Source organism: Vulpes vulpes, chromosome 4 (genome assembly GCF_048418805.1).
Source record: "Vulpes vulpes isolate BD-2025 chromosome 4, VulVul3, whole genome shotgun sequence".
In the NCBI taxonomy this organism is placed as follows: domain Eukaryota; kingdom Metazoa; phylum Chordata; class Mammalia; order Carnivora; family Canidae; genus Vulpes; species Vulpes vulpes.
This window is the reverse complement of record NC_132783.1, coordinates 2,844,683-2,864,064: the sequence shown is the minus strand read 5'-3', so window position 1 is coordinate 2,864,064 and position 19,382 is coordinate 2,844,683. Positions and strand designations below refer to the sequence as shown.

The 19,382-nt window shown below is 36.2% G+C and overlaps 2 protein-coding genes across 7 annotated transcripts in view; one reads left to right on the top strand and one right to left on the bottom strand.

Annotated features, from left to right (window-relative positions):
• Positions 1-7,006, top strand: part of SCOC (short coiled-coil protein) — a 42,712-nt gene extending 35,706 nt beyond the window's left edge. For 3 of the 5 annotated variants that reach the window (XM_026018461.2, XM_072755212.1, XM_072755215.1), the window contains 3 exons: positions 3,255-3,326; positions 3,667-3,750; positions 5,407-7,006. In XM_026018461.2, the coding sequence (XP_025874246.1) occupies positions 3,255-3,326; positions 3,667-3,750; positions 5,407-5,549 (299 nt within the window). In that variant the 3' untranslated portion in view covers positions 5,550-7,006. The remainder of the gene's footprint in view (positions 1-3,254; positions 3,327-3,666; positions 3,751-5,406) is intronic. The other 2 variants (XM_072755214.1, XM_072755213.1) reach the window with 1 other exon arrangement.
• A 4,399-nt stretch (positions 7,007-11,405) lies between these two features.
• The window catches only part of CLGN (calmegin), a 49,400-nt gene continuing 41,423 nt past the window's right edge, over positions 11,406-19,382 (bottom strand). For both annotated transcript variants that reach the window (XM_072755210.1, XM_072755211.1), the window contains exons 11-15: positions 18,283-18,498; positions 16,949-17,074; positions 16,554-16,713; positions 15,478-15,578; positions 11,406-13,489 (exon numbers count right to left, since the gene is read on the bottom strand). In XM_072755210.1, coding sequence (XP_072611311.1) covers positions 13,409-13,489; positions 15,478-15,578; positions 16,554-16,713; positions 16,949-17,074; positions 18,283-18,498 — 684 coding nt within the window. In that variant the 3' untranslated portion in view covers positions 11,406-13,408. The remainder of the gene's footprint in view (positions 13,490-15,477; positions 15,579-16,553; positions 16,714-16,948; positions 17,075-18,282; positions 18,499-19,382) is intronic.

Sequence of the window (19,382 nt, the reverse complement as noted above, 5' to 3'; positions counted from 1 at the left end):
AGAGAAAATTGCTACTCATCTTTTTGTTGTTGTACAGAAACAGCTGGCTATGCTCTTGTCTGCTTTATTAGAGAGTCATGAAATACCCTTTGCCCAGGGCAGCCACATAGTGTTGGGCAGATTGTGCACTGTACAATCCTTAGGGTGCAATCTTACACAGGCTGTAATGTGAATAGTATTCTCTTGGGTTGTGCTGTGTATCCTGTAGCACTGTTCTTGTGCCAGCCAGGCTTTTGTACCCTTGTTTCCACCCCCGTCTTCAGTGTGTATTTCTAAGCTTCATTTTTCTTCTAATAAGCCCCTTCTCCATTTTTCGGCCTTTTTTTCTTTCACTTTTTCAGATGAAATCAGACTATTGATAAACCATACAAAGATTTTCTATGGTTTGGGTTACACGTGGCCAAATTTCAGAAACTGGCTTCATTATGACACTGATCAGTTTGGAACACTTTGCTTTTGTAGAAGACTTTTGGGTTTCAGTGTTAGACTGAAACTTAGGCTAAAGAAGTACACCATATCCATATACTAAACCTGATTTCAAAGTCAGTTGCTTTGATCGTATGATTGCTTTGGCTTGTGTATAGCTTTTCTCAGCTGTCGTGAAAATTTTGTTTTAGCTTGTATTCTTAAAAGCACTAAATATTAGAAATTTGAAGCACTTTTTGTACATTATTTAGCAGGCGAAATAGCCAAGCTTTTGCTTTTGGCTGTTGCCTATGTCATCCATCCCAGACCTGTGTTAACCGGGTCAGTGGTTGGTAGGAAAAGTGCTTTATGTATACACTGGAATATTCCTCAGCCATTAGAAATGACAAATACCCACCATTTGCTTCAACGTGGATGGAACTGGAGGGTATTATGCTGAGTGAAGTAAGTCAGTCGTAGAAGGACAAACAGTGTATGTTCTCATTCATTTGGGGAATATAAATAATAGTGAAAGGGAATATAAGGGAAGGGAGAAGAAATGTGTGGGAAATATCAGAAAGGGAGACAGAACGTAAAGACTCCTGACTCTGGGAAACGAACTAGGGGTGATGGAAGGGGAGGAGGGCGGGGGGTGGGGGTGAATGGGTGACGGTCAATGAGGGGGGCACTTGACGGGATGAGCACTGTGTGTTATTCTGTATGTTGGCAAATTGAACACCAATAAAAATAAATTTATTAAAAAGAAAAGTGCTCTTTGCTCTGGCAAGTGCCAAATAAAGTTTTCACTGCTAACACTCTTCCTCTTCAATTATAAAGAGATATGTTGTTGATTGAATGGAGAGGGATAATTTTTGACTGTGGGCTCCAAATATAGTAAATTGAATAATCTGAAGAATTTTTGAAAAGATCTTTAGTAATCAGTCTACTTGGGTTTGTAGATATACTAATATATATTACATATTAATATATGTTTATATATTACAATATGTAATATATATGTAATTATATATTTTTTAAAGATTTTATTTATTTATTCATGAGAGACAGAGAGAGGCAGAGACACAGGCAGAGGGAGAAGCAGGCTCCATGCAGGGAGCCCGATATTACATCTTTTTCACGTGGTTTTCTCAGGTTTTTTGTACTTCAGAGAAAGTTCACACATATATGTGATACAATATGTACACATTGTATATATTACATCTGCATTATACATATGTAATATGTACACAATATGTAATATACATATAAACTTTCTCTGAAGTACAAAGAAGCTGAGAATTAAACCCATGTGAAAACAGTGTGAGGAAGAGCGGCTCTAATGCTAGATAAATAGAAAGATTCTAGAAGACTCAGAGTAGATGTATTAAACATTGTCAATTTTATACCATTTGTAGCTAGTTCTTTAATAATGCCATGTAAAGGATGTTTAATGTCTTGCTTCTTTAGACCAACAAGTGATCTCTTATTTCAAAGGGAGTTTATACATTCGTACACTAAACATTTTATCTCCATGTTCATGCCAGTGTCTGAAGTGTCAGTTTTATTAACTGTGAGAGAATATTCAATACACTGATAACTCTTGTGATTCGAGTTCTAAAATGTAGATATCCTTGTTCAGTATGTCTGGGTTCCACCAGTTAGCATATAGAAGCGTAAGAACGCCTTGGTATAGTCGGTGCTCCGTAAGTAATTTGTAGAAAGAGTAACAATATTAACAGATCTAAATTGCTTCAGTGAGTAGATTAGATTGCTTTACCAAATCTGTCTGGTTTACTTAAATAAAATGTTGAGCACACTGACTATGAAATGAATGTTAGCTATAGAGCAGAACGTGTTTCTGGTAAGGAATTTTATTGCCTTAGTATTTTGGAAACTTTTTTTCTTCCTTTTTTTTTTTTTTTTTTTTTTTTTTTTTTTTTTTTTTAGAGATTGTACCTATACGTGAGGGGGGAGAGGGAGAAGGAGAGGTAGAGAGAGTCTTAACCAGACTCTGTGCTAAGTGTGGAGCCTGACATCAGGCTCGATCTCACCACCCTGAGATCATGACCTGTGCCAAAATCAAGAGTTGGATGTTTACCAACCTAGCCAACCAGGTTCCCCAATATTTTGGAAGCTTTTATAGAAACAATAAAATGTTCATATTTATTCATATCCCAATTAACTAGGAAGTAACAAGTTGATATTTTTCATTTATCCCATATTAGTGTTTCAGATAACTCGTATTTTTCTCTTGAACTTTATCAATTAAAAAGTATTAAACAGTATATGTAAAGTAAAACTTTAATAATGAAAAATATTTTTAAAGAGACTGGTCTTCATCCCTGTCATCATCCTTAACATAAGAGCTGTTTTAATTTTGCTGCTATTTGTATTTATGTGTACTTTACATAATTTAGCTCAGTAAATACACAATTTTGTAAACATTCTTCCATGTTATTATAGTCATCATAATTATTTTTAGTAGCCACTTGAATAGAAACTACAGTAATTAACCAGACTCTGAATGGACAGTCCATGTTGTTTCCAGTTTAGTGGGTTGTAAATAAAGTTGAAGATTTTATGTATCTAATTTTTTTCCTTCTTTGTGATTTTCCTTAGGCTAAATTTCCAAGAGCAAAATTGCTTAGTAAAAAATATTTAAATGTTTTTATGAATCTAGTTTACTATACTGCTTTCAGAGAAGATACATATTTAAAATTTGTGTCTAATATTTTATTTGTTCCATAACTTTGCTAGCATTGGTCATTATTTCCATTTAAAACTTTTAATAAATGTACAGTGATATTTTATTGCTGTATATGTGTCTTTCTAACTCTCTCTTATTGCAGACCATTCATCAAGGATTTTGTATCCAAGGCCCAAAAGCTTGTTACCCGAGATGATGAATGCCGACATGGATGGTATGTTCTTTATTTTCCTTTTTTGTGTATTCCTGGTTTTGCGGATGCTTTTGGCTTAATTAAGCAATGGGAAGAACAGAGAAGCAATATTTAGAAAGCTTGAATTTGACTAATATACTTATTTATATCTTACCTAGTTCTAGAAAGGATTGGTAATGGCAAAACAATTTATCTTCCACCTTGGTGTCCTTATCTGCCTTGTGGGCATCTAACTTAATTCCTTTGTTGGGCTCTTAAGTCAAGTAAGATAATGAATGCAAAATATTTTGCATATCTTTAAGTGCTACATGACACAAATGGTACCTAATGTTAATAGTAAATCTGAACCTTTGTATTGCAGCAGTTGATGCTGAAAATCAGGTGGAACTGGAGGAAAAAACACGACTTATTAACCAAGTGTTGGAACTGCAACACACACTTGAAGGTTAGTTTCCATTTTGTAGTTTTCTTGAATATCTAATTAGCTGAAATTGTAAGCATTTATTTTGCTAAATTTTGTTAGTGTGCCCCCAGTTTTTAAAAGTATAAAACTTCAAGTCTATATCAATAGTTTCTTTTCCCTCCTGCCTACAGCTTTGGCTAATGATTGTAAAGAACAGATGTGCTTCAATAAAAAGTCAAATAGTGTTCTTATGCATCCTCTGGGTTTAATGTAATGCTGTTTATTACATGAGAGTCTCTCTTAAGCCCCTGCACTGTGTTATTACTGAGTCCACTTTAATAAAGCTTATACTGGGATGCCTGGGTGGCTCAGCGGTTGAGTGTCCTGCCATCAGTTCAGGGTGTGATCCCAGGGTCTGGGATCGAGTCCCACATTGGGCTCCCTGCATGGACCTGCTTCTCCCTCTGCCTATGCCTCTGCCTCTCTCTCTGTGTCCCTCATGAATAAATAAAATCTTTAAAAAAAAAAAAAAAAGCTTATACTAAAGTTTTTACTTTAAAGGAGTATGTTAGCTTCAGAGATTAAAAGTGAATTGATTTGAGTTTTCATTTCCTAAATGTTTTGCACAAAATACTACCACTGAAACATCTGGGTTTTAATAAAATTAAGAGGTTGTGGGGTTTTATAGCAGAGTGAGCAGATCATGTCATTTCACTGGCTTCCCATTTCACAGTTAATAAAAGCCAGGTTATTCTCTGGAAGTCCGTTACCTCCTTTCAGAGTCAGTCATGTCGCACTCTCCGCCTCATACATCCTACCTCAGACACGGATCTCCTTACTATTCTTTCAGCAAGCTTCTACTCAGGGTCTTAGTGGTTGCTGTTCTCTGAATGTCTTTCCCTTAGGTGTTTGCATTCTATGTGGCTCATTCCCTCACTTCCTTTGGGTTTCTGGTCAGTTCCTTTACCAAAATAGCTATAGCTATTGCTGACTATACTGTATAATAGAGCAACTTCCCTTTTGCTTCGTCTGATTTTTATCCTTTTTTTTCTCCTGACCCCTACTTGGTTGGTGCCCCCTAGATGCACCATGCCTACATGCACATCAGAATGTAAGCTCTGTGAGGGCAAGGGCTTTTGTTACTACTGCCTCTAGAACCGTGCCTGGCTCCTAGAGGGTCCGCAGTACTTAGCTGTTCAGTGAATGAATGGAGGTAATGTTTTACTTGATCATTAAGAGCTGTGTCTTTTGAATTTCTTGCTAATGAAAAATACAAAATGTTCAATTGCTTGGAAACTTTCTATATCCAGTGTTTAATTCGAGTTGTGTGTTTGCCTACCACATTTTCTAAAGCATTTCTAACAAAGATGCAGTTTTTTTTCTATGTTGGTAAGACATGAATCAAAATTCACATTTTAAAAACCAAGTCTGTATAGAAATCACAATTTTAAGAAATAACTACTCAACATAGATGCTATTTACCAAGAATAACATTTAGCCTAATGTGAAATCTCTTTTTAAGAATTTTGGTCATTGATTTGCACTGTTTACTTTGTTTGCCTTAATTTCTAAAGTTACTTGAATTTAAAAACAAAATTTGAAGATTGTTTTCTTTTAAGAATGAATCTTTATTTTATAATATGAAGTCATTGCCATCATTTTATTGATAATGGGCTTTTTTTTTGTTTTTAAATACAGACCTCTCCGCAAGAGTAGATGCGGTTAAGGAAGAAAATCTGAAGCTAAAATCAGAAAACCAAGTTCTTGGACAATATATAGAAAACCTCATGTCCGCTTCTAGTGTTTTTCAAACAACTGACACAAAAAGCAAAAGAAAGTAAGGGATTGACATCCCTTCTATTTCATGGAATTGCTGCTGATCTTTTTTTCTTTAAAACTTGGATAGATTTAAAAAGTTATAGTACTTTTGTTTGTGGCTTAATTGAATATTTATGAAGATGTCAGATATAGGCAAAATTAAGAGCATAACAGAAGACTTCCATGAGTTTGTGTATAATATGTTAGTCTATGAAAATGTGCAAATGTATTGTAGAGACTTTATAATTAGAAATGCATATATTTATGAAACTTGAAAATGAATGTTTTATCAAATTTGATTTATAGGTTTAGCACTATCTTTTATTATAAGCATAAGAGATACAAGAACCACCGTGTTGTGAAAAGTGACCAAAATCATGTACTGAACGCACAGCTTTATGTACCCTGCCCACCATGTTGTGCCTCTTTTCCATTTGCTTCTTCCTTCTCATTTCCCTTCCTCTAAGGAAAAAATTGGTTTCACATTTGTAAAGGTAATAGTTAATCATCTGTGAGAGTAACCTGAGCTTGAATTGTTGAAACTTAACTAAAATAAGATACTTTCTCAGTTAGGGTTTGTCATAGTAATAGGATTGTTGATTTTTCTTTCATCAGTTGAAAACAGAGGCTATAAGTACGAAGACTTTTCTTTGCAACTGAATTATCAAATTGGGAAGGTTTGGTTAAAAACTTAACTTTTGCACAAAATAACCCCACTTGGTATCTGAAAAAATGAGCTCTGGTTATACGTTTGGAATAGAGTATTTTGAGAAAAACATTAATAGGATGGGAAGATACTTGGCAAACAGTAGTAACCAACTCCAAATGTTTTTACTCCAGATTTGTGTGATCTCTGGCATAGACTAGGTATTTTGGGTGATACACACACACACACACACACACACACACAAGAAGGTAGATTAAATGTGAATAACCTTATGTCAGCCACATGTAGAAGAGAACAGTTACAGAGTTTAGTCTTAACATTTATTTGTAGCACCCAGCAGATCAACTTTTGCAAAATCCCTTTAGAAGAGTGTTTTGGTATCAGAATCATGAATAATAAAATGGAGTTTTACATGTATACTAATTGATATTTTCTCAGTATTTTAATCTCACTACTTATCCCAGAATTTTCTGTAAACCTAACTGCTTGGTTTGCAGAGTTTTAGTCACCCTTTGACAGTTTGTAAGAATTTAGTTTGTAGATTCCATTTGGTAAGAAATTAGTATCGGAATTAATGTTAAAATATTAACTAGGTAAAGACGTCCACTAATATAGTTTTGGTTGTTAGATTTGGGCTACTTTTAATCATGGAATAATATGTTTGTATTGGTGTAAGATTCAATGAATGACTTTAGCTGTAGGAATATAATAGTTACACTGCAAATATTTTGCATCCCTTTTGTGACCTAATTTACAAACATTTAAAACTGTGTTGCAGTTTTGCTTTGCTGTTTAATAAAAAGCTGTTTCAGAGATTGTGTGTGTGTTAATACAGTAACTGCGGCGTATATAATGGTGTAGTGGTGTATCTGGGGTGGTTCAAAGCCACAGGGGGAGTAGCAGATCTTATTTAAATACCAGTTACTGTATGTGTAGGGAAATATTAAATGTTACAGGGTATTTTACATAAATTTTAAAATAATTCAGAAAAAGATCCAAGATTGCCAGGGGAAAGGTGGTTGTAATTTTTAGATTAGGCTAAGCTCCTATAACAAGAGATACACTAATAATACAGAAGTTTCTCTCCCAACTAACGGTTCTGAGGTTAAGCATTGCAAACTAGGAGGCTTTATTCCCCATAATGATTCAGGGGCATGAGCTGAGGATAGCTCTGCCATCTTCAACCTTGGCCTCCAACGCACTCTGATCTCTCATTTTCAGAGAAACCGCATGGGACACATACAAAGTTGTAAGGGTCAGGCCTCCCCGGAAATGGCACATAGGTTTTTCTTACATTCCAATGGTACAGAAACTTAGTCACATCTAGATGTCTTTGGCTGGAAGCCACCGACTCCAGCTACAACCTTATCACCATAAAAGCACGTAGAGGATTTTGCTAGCAACTAGCAGCCGCAGCCCTCTTCTCTTGCTAATGAGCTTCTGTGCACAACCTTCCCCCACACAGAACATACTCAACCTCTTCTTAACCAGTTAGTGATTCAACTCAAAATCCAGGATCTCCGACAAGGTCCATCAGTTATAGATGTGGCTTCTAATAGTCTGACAACTTCTAAACTGATGTGCAAATTATTTGGTCTCACCCTCTCCTCTGCCCATTTATAATGGGGTGGTGAGGACAGGAACCCCAAATAAAAACTCTTAACTTGGAAAATGGAATAAAGGGAAACATGCATTGATTCAAAGATTCAAATCAACTGTAGGATATTGCTGGGAAACCCTGAGTAGAGTCTGTCCCCGAAGGTGGAGCAACAAGTACCTTGATCAGACCCTGATCCTGCTCCCTGGCAAGGGACTCCCTTGTTTGTTACCCTCAGTGGCTTCCACTCTGCAAAGTTACTCTTACCCACTTCTCTCCACGGCTCTGTCTGAAGTAGGGGCTGGGAGTGTGCCTTGTGTGGGAGTTGTGGAAACAGTGCACTTATTGCTGCCATGAGCTTGGTGCCCATTGTTTTAGGGCTAAGCTCACACTTCTTGAGCAGTAAAATTCCCTCAAAAGCTCTCTATGTTTCTAGTTCCACCTGTTAGGAATCACAATCGAGCAGAGCACTTTTCTAGACCAAATTCTCCAAGTGTGCTTTCCTTGTCCCAGAACCCTGCCTCTCTTCAGTGGAGGCTACCTTGAGACCAACTGAAAGGAAGACTGCACTGGGAACGCTACACCCAGCCCATCACTGCAGGGGGTGGATCCCTTTGGCTTAACAAGGGGCAAAGAGGACTTTCGGGGCTTCCCTCTCAGCCTCCCACACTTCAAAAAGAAGACAATCAGACTTTTTTTATTATTATTATTCAGGGTACAAAAGCACTTGGCTTTTCTCATCCTTTGGAGTTCCTAATAGCTGATGTTTCTCTATTCCTCTCTGCTTGGGAGACTGCCCACTTCTTTCATGTCATGTCTTGCTAAAAACATCAAGGACCAGGCAATTCATTTCATTCTGACTTTTCCAACTGCTACCCATAGAGCTATCAACTCAGTGGGTGACAAAATGTGACCTGAAATACAAGTCCCACCTGCTTGTCGTGTGAATGGTAAGCCCGTGCTATATATATTTTGTTTTCCTTCAGCATCTCACTCCAGGCTATCAATTTCTATATTAGAAATATAGACGGTGGGGCGCCTCGGTGGCTCAGCAGTTGAGTGTCTGCCTTAGGTTCAGGGACTGACCCCGGGTCCCGGGATCGAGTCCCATGTGGGGCTCCCCGCAGGCAGCCTGCTTCTCCCTCTGCCTGTGTCTCCGCCTCTCATGAATGAATGAATAAAATCTTACAAAAAAGGGGGGGGGCAAGAAAAAAAGAAATATAGAGGGTAAGCTGTATGCACAGGGACTGCATCTGACATAGACTCTCTCCGAGACCAAACTTCAACCAGGCTCTTCTGAGCCTTTTAGCCTGGACCTCATCATAGGCCCTCTCTCTGGCCTATGCCAGTTTTCGAAAGAACGCTGCAAAGTCACTTTAGAAAGAACCCCCGCCCCCGCCCCCCACTCTCAGCATCTGATCACCCCGGTTTGCCAGGGTGAAAACAGTTTAGCAAGCATCCCTCTACCCTTGATGTCTCCTCTTAGTAATTTTCCTCTCCCTGGATTTTGCTAACGGACTTTAAATCCCCAGTTGTCTTTGCTGTCTTTGGAGTTGATCCAAGTACCTCTGCCCTACTGCTACGGTCTTGGGCACCTCCTGTAGTAGAATAAAGTCTTCCTCACTGTTTAACAAGGGTCAGGATAAATTTTTTCTTTAATACTTGTAGCACTAAATGCTGGTGGAATGATGACTGGCAGGAAAACCAGCACACTTCTCTCCTAAACCACCTCTTCCCCAGTAGGACTCCCCTCAATAGCATTCCATCCAGAATTTGTCCTCTTTATATACCCTTTGGACTTTATTTATAGCAAGTTAACTATAGATCATAATCCCTCATCTGGAGTTCTGGGGACCAGATGTTTCAAAATTTAGAATTTTTCAGATTACACAAAGTATTACGAACAAGATTTGGAGAAGCACCTATAATCAAATACATTAACATTTCCGTAGCAAATAGATGAATTTAATACTAGGTACGATAAAGGCCCGGCAGAGAGGTCAGGTTTGGCTGCCAAATGAATTTTGGTGTCAAACATGAAAACCCTGCAACTTTTCACAGACTTTTTGATTTTTGCAACAAAAATTTGTGCAGAAAAATAACCAAAATCATCTAAGCATGTAACCCCTACCAGTTGATAATGTCACATTTCTATTCCTGTCTGTCACTCTTCCCTTTGATCTTGCCCTTTTTTCCAAAAGAAAAACGAGATGATAGAATAGAAAACAGAGTCCAAAACTAACTTTGTGGTCCAAGGCAAAACAGAACCAGCTTAATTCTGAAGAAAGTAAAATCTTTCTTCACTTTGCCCAGGCAGTTTCTCCCTGTCTGGAGGTAACACCCTCTAGTGGTTGTCCGTAGACACTTCTCCAGCACTGAAATCCTCAATTACCAGCTAAGACCAAGAGATGACTTCAGTTAAGACCATTTACAAATCACGAAAGAACAGAAAATGTGATTACGTTCAAATTTAAGAATTGGTAGAGAGAATGACTTTACAGCCTCTTAGCTACTCTGTCTGCAAAACAACTACAGTTTATTTCTCTTATATCATAGAGATTTCATGGTGTTGAAACACAAATTTACCATAACAAGAACTTATGTTGTTGGCCTTAGGATCTAATTTCCCTTATAATGGAGATGGATGGTGAGGAGTGAGGACAAAAGTAAAGTAATGCAGTAGAAACACTGGTATAATGTATTTACCTCGTTTTAGGTTTTATATATTACTTATAGATGGCTTACCAAGTGTTTACGTTATTAAAACTTGAGAATAAAAAAACAAAAAACAAAAAACAAAAACAAAAACAAACAAAAAACTCGAGAATATTCCCAAATTTTACAAAGAATGTAAAATTGTGTTCATTTAACAAACTCCAACTACGTGGTAAGATACTACGCTAGGGGTTAAAAGATCCAATCATCCGATTGCCCACCTTCTCTAAAACTACCATTACTCTTGCATGCATTTGGATTTCCAGAGAAAAACTCCAACTGCACTCTAAGATACATTTCCTCTCATCAGCCTATGTCCTCTGACATACCAGATTAAGGATTTTATTTCTAAAATTCTTCACGGACATCATATATGGGAATGCATCATATATGGGAATGCATGAGAGCTAAAACTTAGGATGAGATTGTTAAAACTTAAGTAGAAATGTTATCACTCATTTACATCACAGACTGAAGTAGTTACGGGATAGTAGCTATGTGATATGCATCCCTAATTCCTGCCACGTCAATATGCAGTCATGATCAAAGAGAATGAAAAGCTGTACATGCCTAAAGTGTAATATATTTATGTCTTAACTATTCCGAATAGGTTTTGTCGAATACAAAACTATTTTTTGGATTAGTGTTCCAAATTTCTAAGATACAATAAACTCACTGCTAGTGGTTAATTATGAGGTCTAAGCAGTTCCATCCTGTATCTCAAACACATGGCCTGACACTTCAAAAAAGCTACTAATTCTAGTAATATGGGTATTCCTAGAAAAACGAGGAATGGAAGCAAGGCTATCTTAAAAAGATATTGAAGAAAACGGAAGCTACATTAGCCTGGTCAAGTTAAAAAGCCCCTAAAAAGGCCAACTAAAATAAAGAAAAGCAAAATACATTTATTTTTCTCCTTTATTAGAGAAAAGGATAAAAATTAAGTCATTTTAAACAGAATAGGGTGGTAAAAGGAAAAACCCATCTTGTTATTAAGAAGACTGTGCTTTGTCTACTACATGGACCTAGCATATGTACTTATATAAATAAAAGTTTACGTTTTGGTTAAACCTATCAGCCGTGATACATCCACAGAGGCTCCATCCACAGGAAGTAGCAGTGCGCTGGCAAAACAGGTTGCTCAGATTTTACCACTGCAAGCTCATGGAGTTTAACCAAACACTGAAAGTAAAATGAATCTGCAACCAAGAAAGAAAAAAAACCTTTAATAAATCTATAGGGAAAAATGTTCACATACAAGACACTTGTCAAGCAAAAAGTTTTCCATAAAATTAAGGATTTATCTCTTGAAGTAGTTTACCTTCAGAAACAGTCTCCTCTAGAATCACTCAATATGTCTAGCTCATTTGGATGTTCCAAATACAAAGCAAGAAAGGGAGCCTTTGCGAGATGTGTAAAGTTCAGTTAGTATTAAATAAACATAAAATATGGTTAACTATTAAGATTTTCCACCACCAATTTACGAAAGTCGGTACATAGCAATGAGAATAAAGCACTTATTTTCAATTCACTCTCTGAAATAAGGAGAGAATAGTATTACTGGCGGTTTGGTTTAACTTAAGTAAAAAGAGAAGCGCGAGACTCATTTTCCTTATACATAGGCTCTAACTGTACTGCTAGGGAGCAGGCTGTATGGGAACGGAGCTGGAGCCTGCCCAAGGATGGAGGGTATATGCACACAAAGAAATCCAAAATATTACCCAGTAGTTGGTGTAAAGTTCCCTAGATAGTATCAAAGTAGTTCCATGGTCTCAAAGATTCAGATCCCCTTCCAAAGGGTCTAGCCTGTTACCCAAATATAAAAAGTTCTTAAAATATTTTAAATGGAATGACACAGCTCCATTATAATGTAGTTCTGTGATTTCTGGTAACTACTTTTTAAAAAAGGAGCAATATCTACTATCTACCTGAGAGGCAGCTTTGAAGCTAAGAATAGATTTGAATTTGTCAGGGAAAAAGCAAGATAAAAAATACAAAGCATGATGATTGATGGCTTAGCTATTAGAATCTCTTAATGACCAGGAAAGAGAAAATAATTTAAAGCTTCCCCCTCGATACTTTACCTATTAAGAGGGTATAACTTAAAGAAGAAAAAATATCTAAATTTTACTTTCAGGAACAACGTATTCATAAGCAATCTTCTGAGTGTAGGGTAAGCCTTTCTTGCAAAAAGCAATTATAAAAGCTTAAAAAGTATCTGTACACTATTATATTGTGATGAACCTATTATCTTTGAATTAAAATGTAAAATATGCTGCACTATTAACCAGTGATTCTATGAATGACACGTAGACATTTCTGTTTTGCTGACTTGTCAACAAAGCACCTCTTTAAAGAAATCTATAATTTAAGTGAACAATAGGTCATAACTGTAATTTGACACAACTAAGCAAATGGGGACACATACAACTCTTTCAATTGTTGACAGAATCAAACAACCATACAGAAACTTTATTGCAGTTAGCTCTGTACAACAGAACACACTCTCATTTTTATTATAGAACTACCAGTTATATTGTTGTATAGCTGTTTAAGAGGAAATTCCAATAACTGATTTTCCAACAGCAGCAAAGCTGCTGCATATTATTTTGCTCTGTACAAACCAAAACTTTCTCCAACTATTAAAACTTGGTAACTTCTAATGGTATTAGTCTCTTAAATCTGATACGTAACATGCCCCTCTTTTTTACTCTAAATTCAAAGACCAGGTAACTTGAAAGTTTTTTTTTTTTTTCCTGAAAAGAAAGACTAAAATAAGTGTCTGAAAGAATAACATTGCTAGATATTAGAAACATGTGCAGACTGACTCAAGTTCAGCTCTGGCACACTGATTTTAGAATGCCAAATATCTCGCTCACGAATTAAAAATACTTGAATATAGTTTATTCCTTTCGTACTCTTCTTTTGCGCACTGACTTCACTGGCCCATCTCCAGATCCTGTGCTCTCATCCGCTTCTTTCATCTAGAAGAAAGAATTGTGCAAATATTTGTTTTCATACAATGGGTAAATAGTAGTAAATAACAGATTTCTTATCCTCTAAAATACAAGTTCTAACAAATGCTACCGTACATGTGGTCTTTAATGCATGAAGCTGATCAAAAGTGTTATACATAAATTAGTGTGTCTTATTTTGCTCACCTTTTGGCATGACTACATTTTCAGAATAACTCTGCTTATCAAATATGTCTCTGACAGGGAATACTACTAACAACTGAATTCATGATTTTATCATTTAGAATTTAATCTGGTTAATTCAGGGCTAGATGATCTTTTCACTGTGGGATCTTAAACACTAACTTCATCGTGATAGTTCTGTAAGTAATGAACTGCTGAGCTAGATTTGCAGAGACTTTTTCAGAACTTCTGGCACACGGTACTTTGAGAAAATTAGGAGAGGGGAAAGGAAACATCACGTTTATAGTTTGGGTTTTTTCTTTCCTTATCCAATAAGCACTCGTACATAAGTTAAACTTGTGTAACAAAATGAAATAATGAAGGTATTGTATGGTTTTTTACAGATAGTTTTTATTATTTTTCAAGGTCATACTATACAAAGGTTGGCTTACTTTAACTTCCTAGCATATAAGAAGACTAAAAGACAAAGACAGAATCAAGATGTTTTTAAAGGTACACAAAATATTTTGTGAAGCAAAATATAACTACATATTCAAATGAATACTGCAAGTTTTCAAAATTGCAATCAAGATCAATCAGTATCGATATTGCAAGTATTATTATTAAGAGTGACAGGTGAAACAATGACTGTTTAAAAACTCTGTCCTGGAAATCATCTTCATTCAGCTTCCTCTATTATGGACATTCAGACTAATGTTCCCCCAAAACCCCTTTAAAAACTCACAAAGCAATTAGACCAGTAACCAAGTACATATACTGAATAAGCTTTAGAAAACAAACAACAATAAAACAAAATTTGAGAGATTTCTTCAAACAGATAAAACAAAAAATTTATGTCATCACGTACAGGAGCACAGGCAACACTGTGCTCTTTCCCTAACCTAGCACTGAGTAAGAAGGGTGATGAGGATGGTGACCGCGGTAGGGTGATGTAGCCCCTGACGGTTAGCAGGTAGAACGGGTCTGAAACACATCCTGGATGGTTTCTGATTCCGTAATAACTGACTAAAAAACGGGCACTGTGGAAAGTTCTATCATATATCAGGATGCAGGAAGGCGTAGACATATTAAGTTAATGGAAAAACTAGTTTATTAAAGATTTGAGAGAAAAAAAAAAAAAAAACACCACATCAGGCAGATAGTAATCAACTACCCAATGGATGAAATATTACAAAATGTGACAATGAATTATTCAGACCATGAGAATGTTTTTATAATAGGTATAGAGAAAATTATCTTATAATAAACAGAATTACCTTTTAAATGTTCAAGTGGTCTGTTTATTATAATTTTCAAGAGAGTATTTTTATGATACAGTCATAATTTTTTACAGATGCAGCTCTCTGTATTTTGTAAACCCCTGGCTTACTTTATACTGTTTCTCATTAGGCATTAAGATGATAAAAATTACAGTATTTTCTTGCCCCCCCCTTTTTTTTTTAAGATTTCATTTATTTATGGGACACAGAAAGAGAGGCTAGAAACACAGGCAGAGGGAGAAGCAGGCTCCATGCAGGGAGCCCAACGCGGGACTCGATCCCTGGTCTCCAGGATCAGGCCCTGGGCTGAAGGCAGCGCTAAACCACTGAGCCACCTGGGCTGCCCTTGCCTTCTTTATAGATACATTTTAAAAACAATATGGAGGATCCTATGAAAACTTGGGAGAAATATGGCCAATATTTGCACACTATGGCCTTGAAAAAAAATTCTCTATAACCAGACTGTTTTGATTAAAATAATTTTTCATGAAAAAAAAATTTTCATGGATAATTGTACATAAAATCCAGTGTATTTTCTGTTAAAGAGCTGCTTACCTCATCCTCTGATCCAGACTTATTTGATTTATTACCTTCTTCTTGTCCTTCTATGATTTCAATTTCTTCTTCACTCTTTTCCTCAGGTTCAGCTTCCTCTTCTAGAATACAGATTTTTATTACAGGCAAAGACTTGCATTAAAATTTTGCTACTGAGAAGCATAAATAGGATAAGGAAGATTTATTTAAATTCCAATATCTAAAAGCAATTTCTATCACTTGAAATTTCTAAAAAATTAATTGCAAATATTATAACATTTTGTAAATGAATCATTATGTTTGAGGGAAGAGACAGGTTTAAGAAATTCTTAAGTATTCAGTCTACATGTAATGCAAAAAGCATGTATGTATGTCCAATTTTTTTTTCAGAGTATGATTTTTAAGTCAACTGTTTCATCAACTATGAAGTTAAAAACAGTGCTTAAGACATAATTTCAGTTGTAAGGACTCAATCTGGAGCTTGGCTTAGGACACCTGGCAAACATCAACAGTTTTATTTCTACCTAGATGAGTGCAAGACTCACCAAAAACCTCACTTCTTCAGTTCTAACATGTTTAGGAGTTTAGTATAAGGTGGGAAGGAGACATATGATTAGCAGTTCTTTTGAGCCATTAAATTATTCATTTGATAAGATAAACTATCTGATGAATAAACAGTCACTAAAGGACTTGGTGTTGATTTTATGGCCACAAGTAACTGGCCTTAAACCTATTCTTCTCCTAGAGGCTGTGCTGTCTGTACTTCCCATCTCACCTACATTCTTGGTGGCAAGAAAAGTCCGGGCAAACAGCTACAACACATGGGACTCATACTTGCTCTTAAAACTCTTCCTAGAAAACAAGAACTGTAAGCAGGATGGCTGCTCAGGGTACAACACCCAGGCGGGGGGCATTACTCACTCCTCCTTGCCAAAGTCGCGGATTCATGGGGATTCAGATGGTATATATTTGACAATAAGCAAGCGTAACAGCTACTGTTTACCAAATACTCTGCTCTTTTCATGAACTAGGGTCCCCATTATAACTCACTATTACACTATCCACCTTTGTCCCCATTATAACTATCATTATCCTACCTTTTTCAACAGTTTCACCATCACTTTGCTTTTTTTCTTCTTCCAAGTCTACTGGTTTCTCCAGGGCAGCTTTCTTTTCCTTCACTTCTTGCTCTAGTGCTCCCTTTGTTTGTGGCTTGCATATGTCAGTCTTTTTATACTCTGAATCTTCATATTTTTTCTGTGGTAGTTTAACATAAGCTATTTTTAGTAAAAGCAAAGCTTTATTTTTTAAAAGGGTTTTTTTTGTTTTGTTTTTTGTTTTTTGTTTTTTTTTTGCAATAACTGATATCAAATACAGTGACTCAGCAGTAAAAACCTAGAGGACATTTAGCTTATTGCGTTTATACTTGCTCAACAGAACTCCTAAACACTATGACATTTATTTTACATTGAAGAAAATTCCATTTCTTTACCTTGACTTTTCTTGGCCAACAAAATGAAGCAATTAATGCTATTGGAAGCCCTGCTGTCACAAAATAAATGAGCCAAAGCCATGGGCGCTCTTCAGCAGCTGCCATTAACTGTTTAAATATACCAGGCTATAGAAGAAATAAGCATAAAAATAAAATTCAGATTTTATAAACATTCACTAGGAAATACAGCCTGTAAAAAAGCCAACTTAGTTTACACAGGTGTTTATTAAGGAGTGATGGACTTGCAGGCTAAAAATATTTTCCCATCTTATACTCTGTACAGTTTATTTCTTTTTTAAAGATTTTATTTATTTATTCATGAGAGACACAGAGAGAGAGGCAGAGACATGGGTAGAGGGAGAAGCAGCTCCCCATGGGGAGCCCAATGCGGACTCAATCCCGGGACTCCATCTGGTACTTCAGGATCACGCCCTCAGCCCAACTGTGGAGCCACCCAGGAGTCCCAACATACTGTACAGTTTAAACTCTATTAGTATGTATCACTGTTTGAGATTTTGTAGTAGAAGATATGTTACCACATAGGTAGAAATCACTAACCTACCAGCAAGAATTATAATTTTATTTTTTAGTAAGCTTAAGGATAGAACTACTCCTTCATTTAGATGTATACAATGCTCTGATAATTCATTCTGTACTTTTAAAGAACTTATTAATAAGATCAACCTGGGAATTATGGTGTTTTCCTTTTCATTAACAAATTTCACACGCAACCTTCAGTGAGGAAACTGTTTCTCTTAAAATCTAAAATGATTAAATGTTTTAATTTTAAAAGTTTCCATATGAAAACCCCTTTACCTACTCTATTGATGGCTTTTGTCCAAAGATACCAAATGTAAGGTATTTTTTTCTTATGGTAATTGATTTTAAAGATATATTCTCCAAGGTGCATTGTGTTGAAATATTTGTAAATAGTGTTAAGATTTGAGTAAAAAAGCACTGAACATAATAATAATAAATTTTAAAATTCTCTGTACTCCTCTAAGTGAAAAGTAGTTAAAATTCATAAAGAATACTATTTAGATTACTATTACACTTCGGCCTTGAATTGACAAGGTGATCAGGATATTAAGTAGTATCCTTATAAACAGCAAGTAGGCAATTAAATCCCATTATGCTATCATAGTTTAATGAAGACATACACCTATATATATAGTTCATGATGAACTTGCATCATAATAAGGCTAAATATTTTACCGACAAATTTATTTAAGTACATGTAGTAATGACTACATATTCATTTACCTTTAAAGGGTCAGTTGTATAACCTATAACCAGGACCAAGCCCTGTGACTACTCTATGGTAAATACTGTACCTCGTTAGCATTTGCTACCAGTATCTTCACTCCCCACCCATCTGCAGCCCAGCGATCTGCTGTTTCCTTTTCTGAGCAGATAATAAAATTATCAAAGTAAATATTAGAGGTCATCGACCAAAGCTCTAAACCAAGAGCACGGAAAGAAGTCAGAAGAAATGGATGATCATCCTCAAAATAATCTGGATTCGGGATTTTTCGAGGACTCCAGATTCCCTAGAAGAAAACATAATTTAAAGACATTTTCAAATAAAATAATCTCATTATAAATGCTATTCAAGAAGCCATTGCTGTTGATGGGACACCTGGGTGGCCCAGTCAGTGAAGTGTCCAACTCTTGATTTCAGCTCAGCTAATGGTTGCAGGGTTGTGAGATCAGCCCCATGTCAGGCTCCAAGCTGGATATGGAGCCTGCTTGGGGTTCTCTCTCTCCCTCTCCCTCTGCCCCTCCTTCGCCTCTCTCTCCCCCCTCCCCCACCCCTGCATGCACTCTCTCTATCTCTCCTTTTTTTTTTCTATCTCTCCTAAAAAAAAAAAAAAAGGCATTACTGTTGAATGAAATCAGCAGTACTAATTGGAAAAAAAAGAAAACATTAACTGACATGAATTCATTAGCAACTTATTGGAAATAAATATTTGTTTCTTCTCATTCTGTACACAATGTTCCCTATGAATAAAACTGGCCTGAAACTGCAAAAAAAGGCAAAGTTAAAATCCAACACACTGAAACTTGGGTAATTATTTTTGTTTGTTTTTTGTTGTTGTTGTTGTTTTTAAACTTGGGTAATTAAATTTCACTAGTAACTGATACTATTTTTAGATAAGTATTTTTACATTTAGTAAAGTTATTCAAGGCAAGAAGTCATTAAAATTGCCCAAATCAGAGAGATCACGGCATGGTAAATATGAAGACACTTATTTTAATTTTTGTATAAAGTACCTTTTAAAAAAATTATTTATTTATTTGAGAGAGAGCACAAGCAGGGGTAGGGGCAGAGGGAGAGGGAGAAGCAGACTCCTCATCGAGCAGGAAAGCAGATGGATGTGAGACTCTATCCCAGACCTCCAGGATCCTGACCTGAGCCGGAGGCAGACGTGAA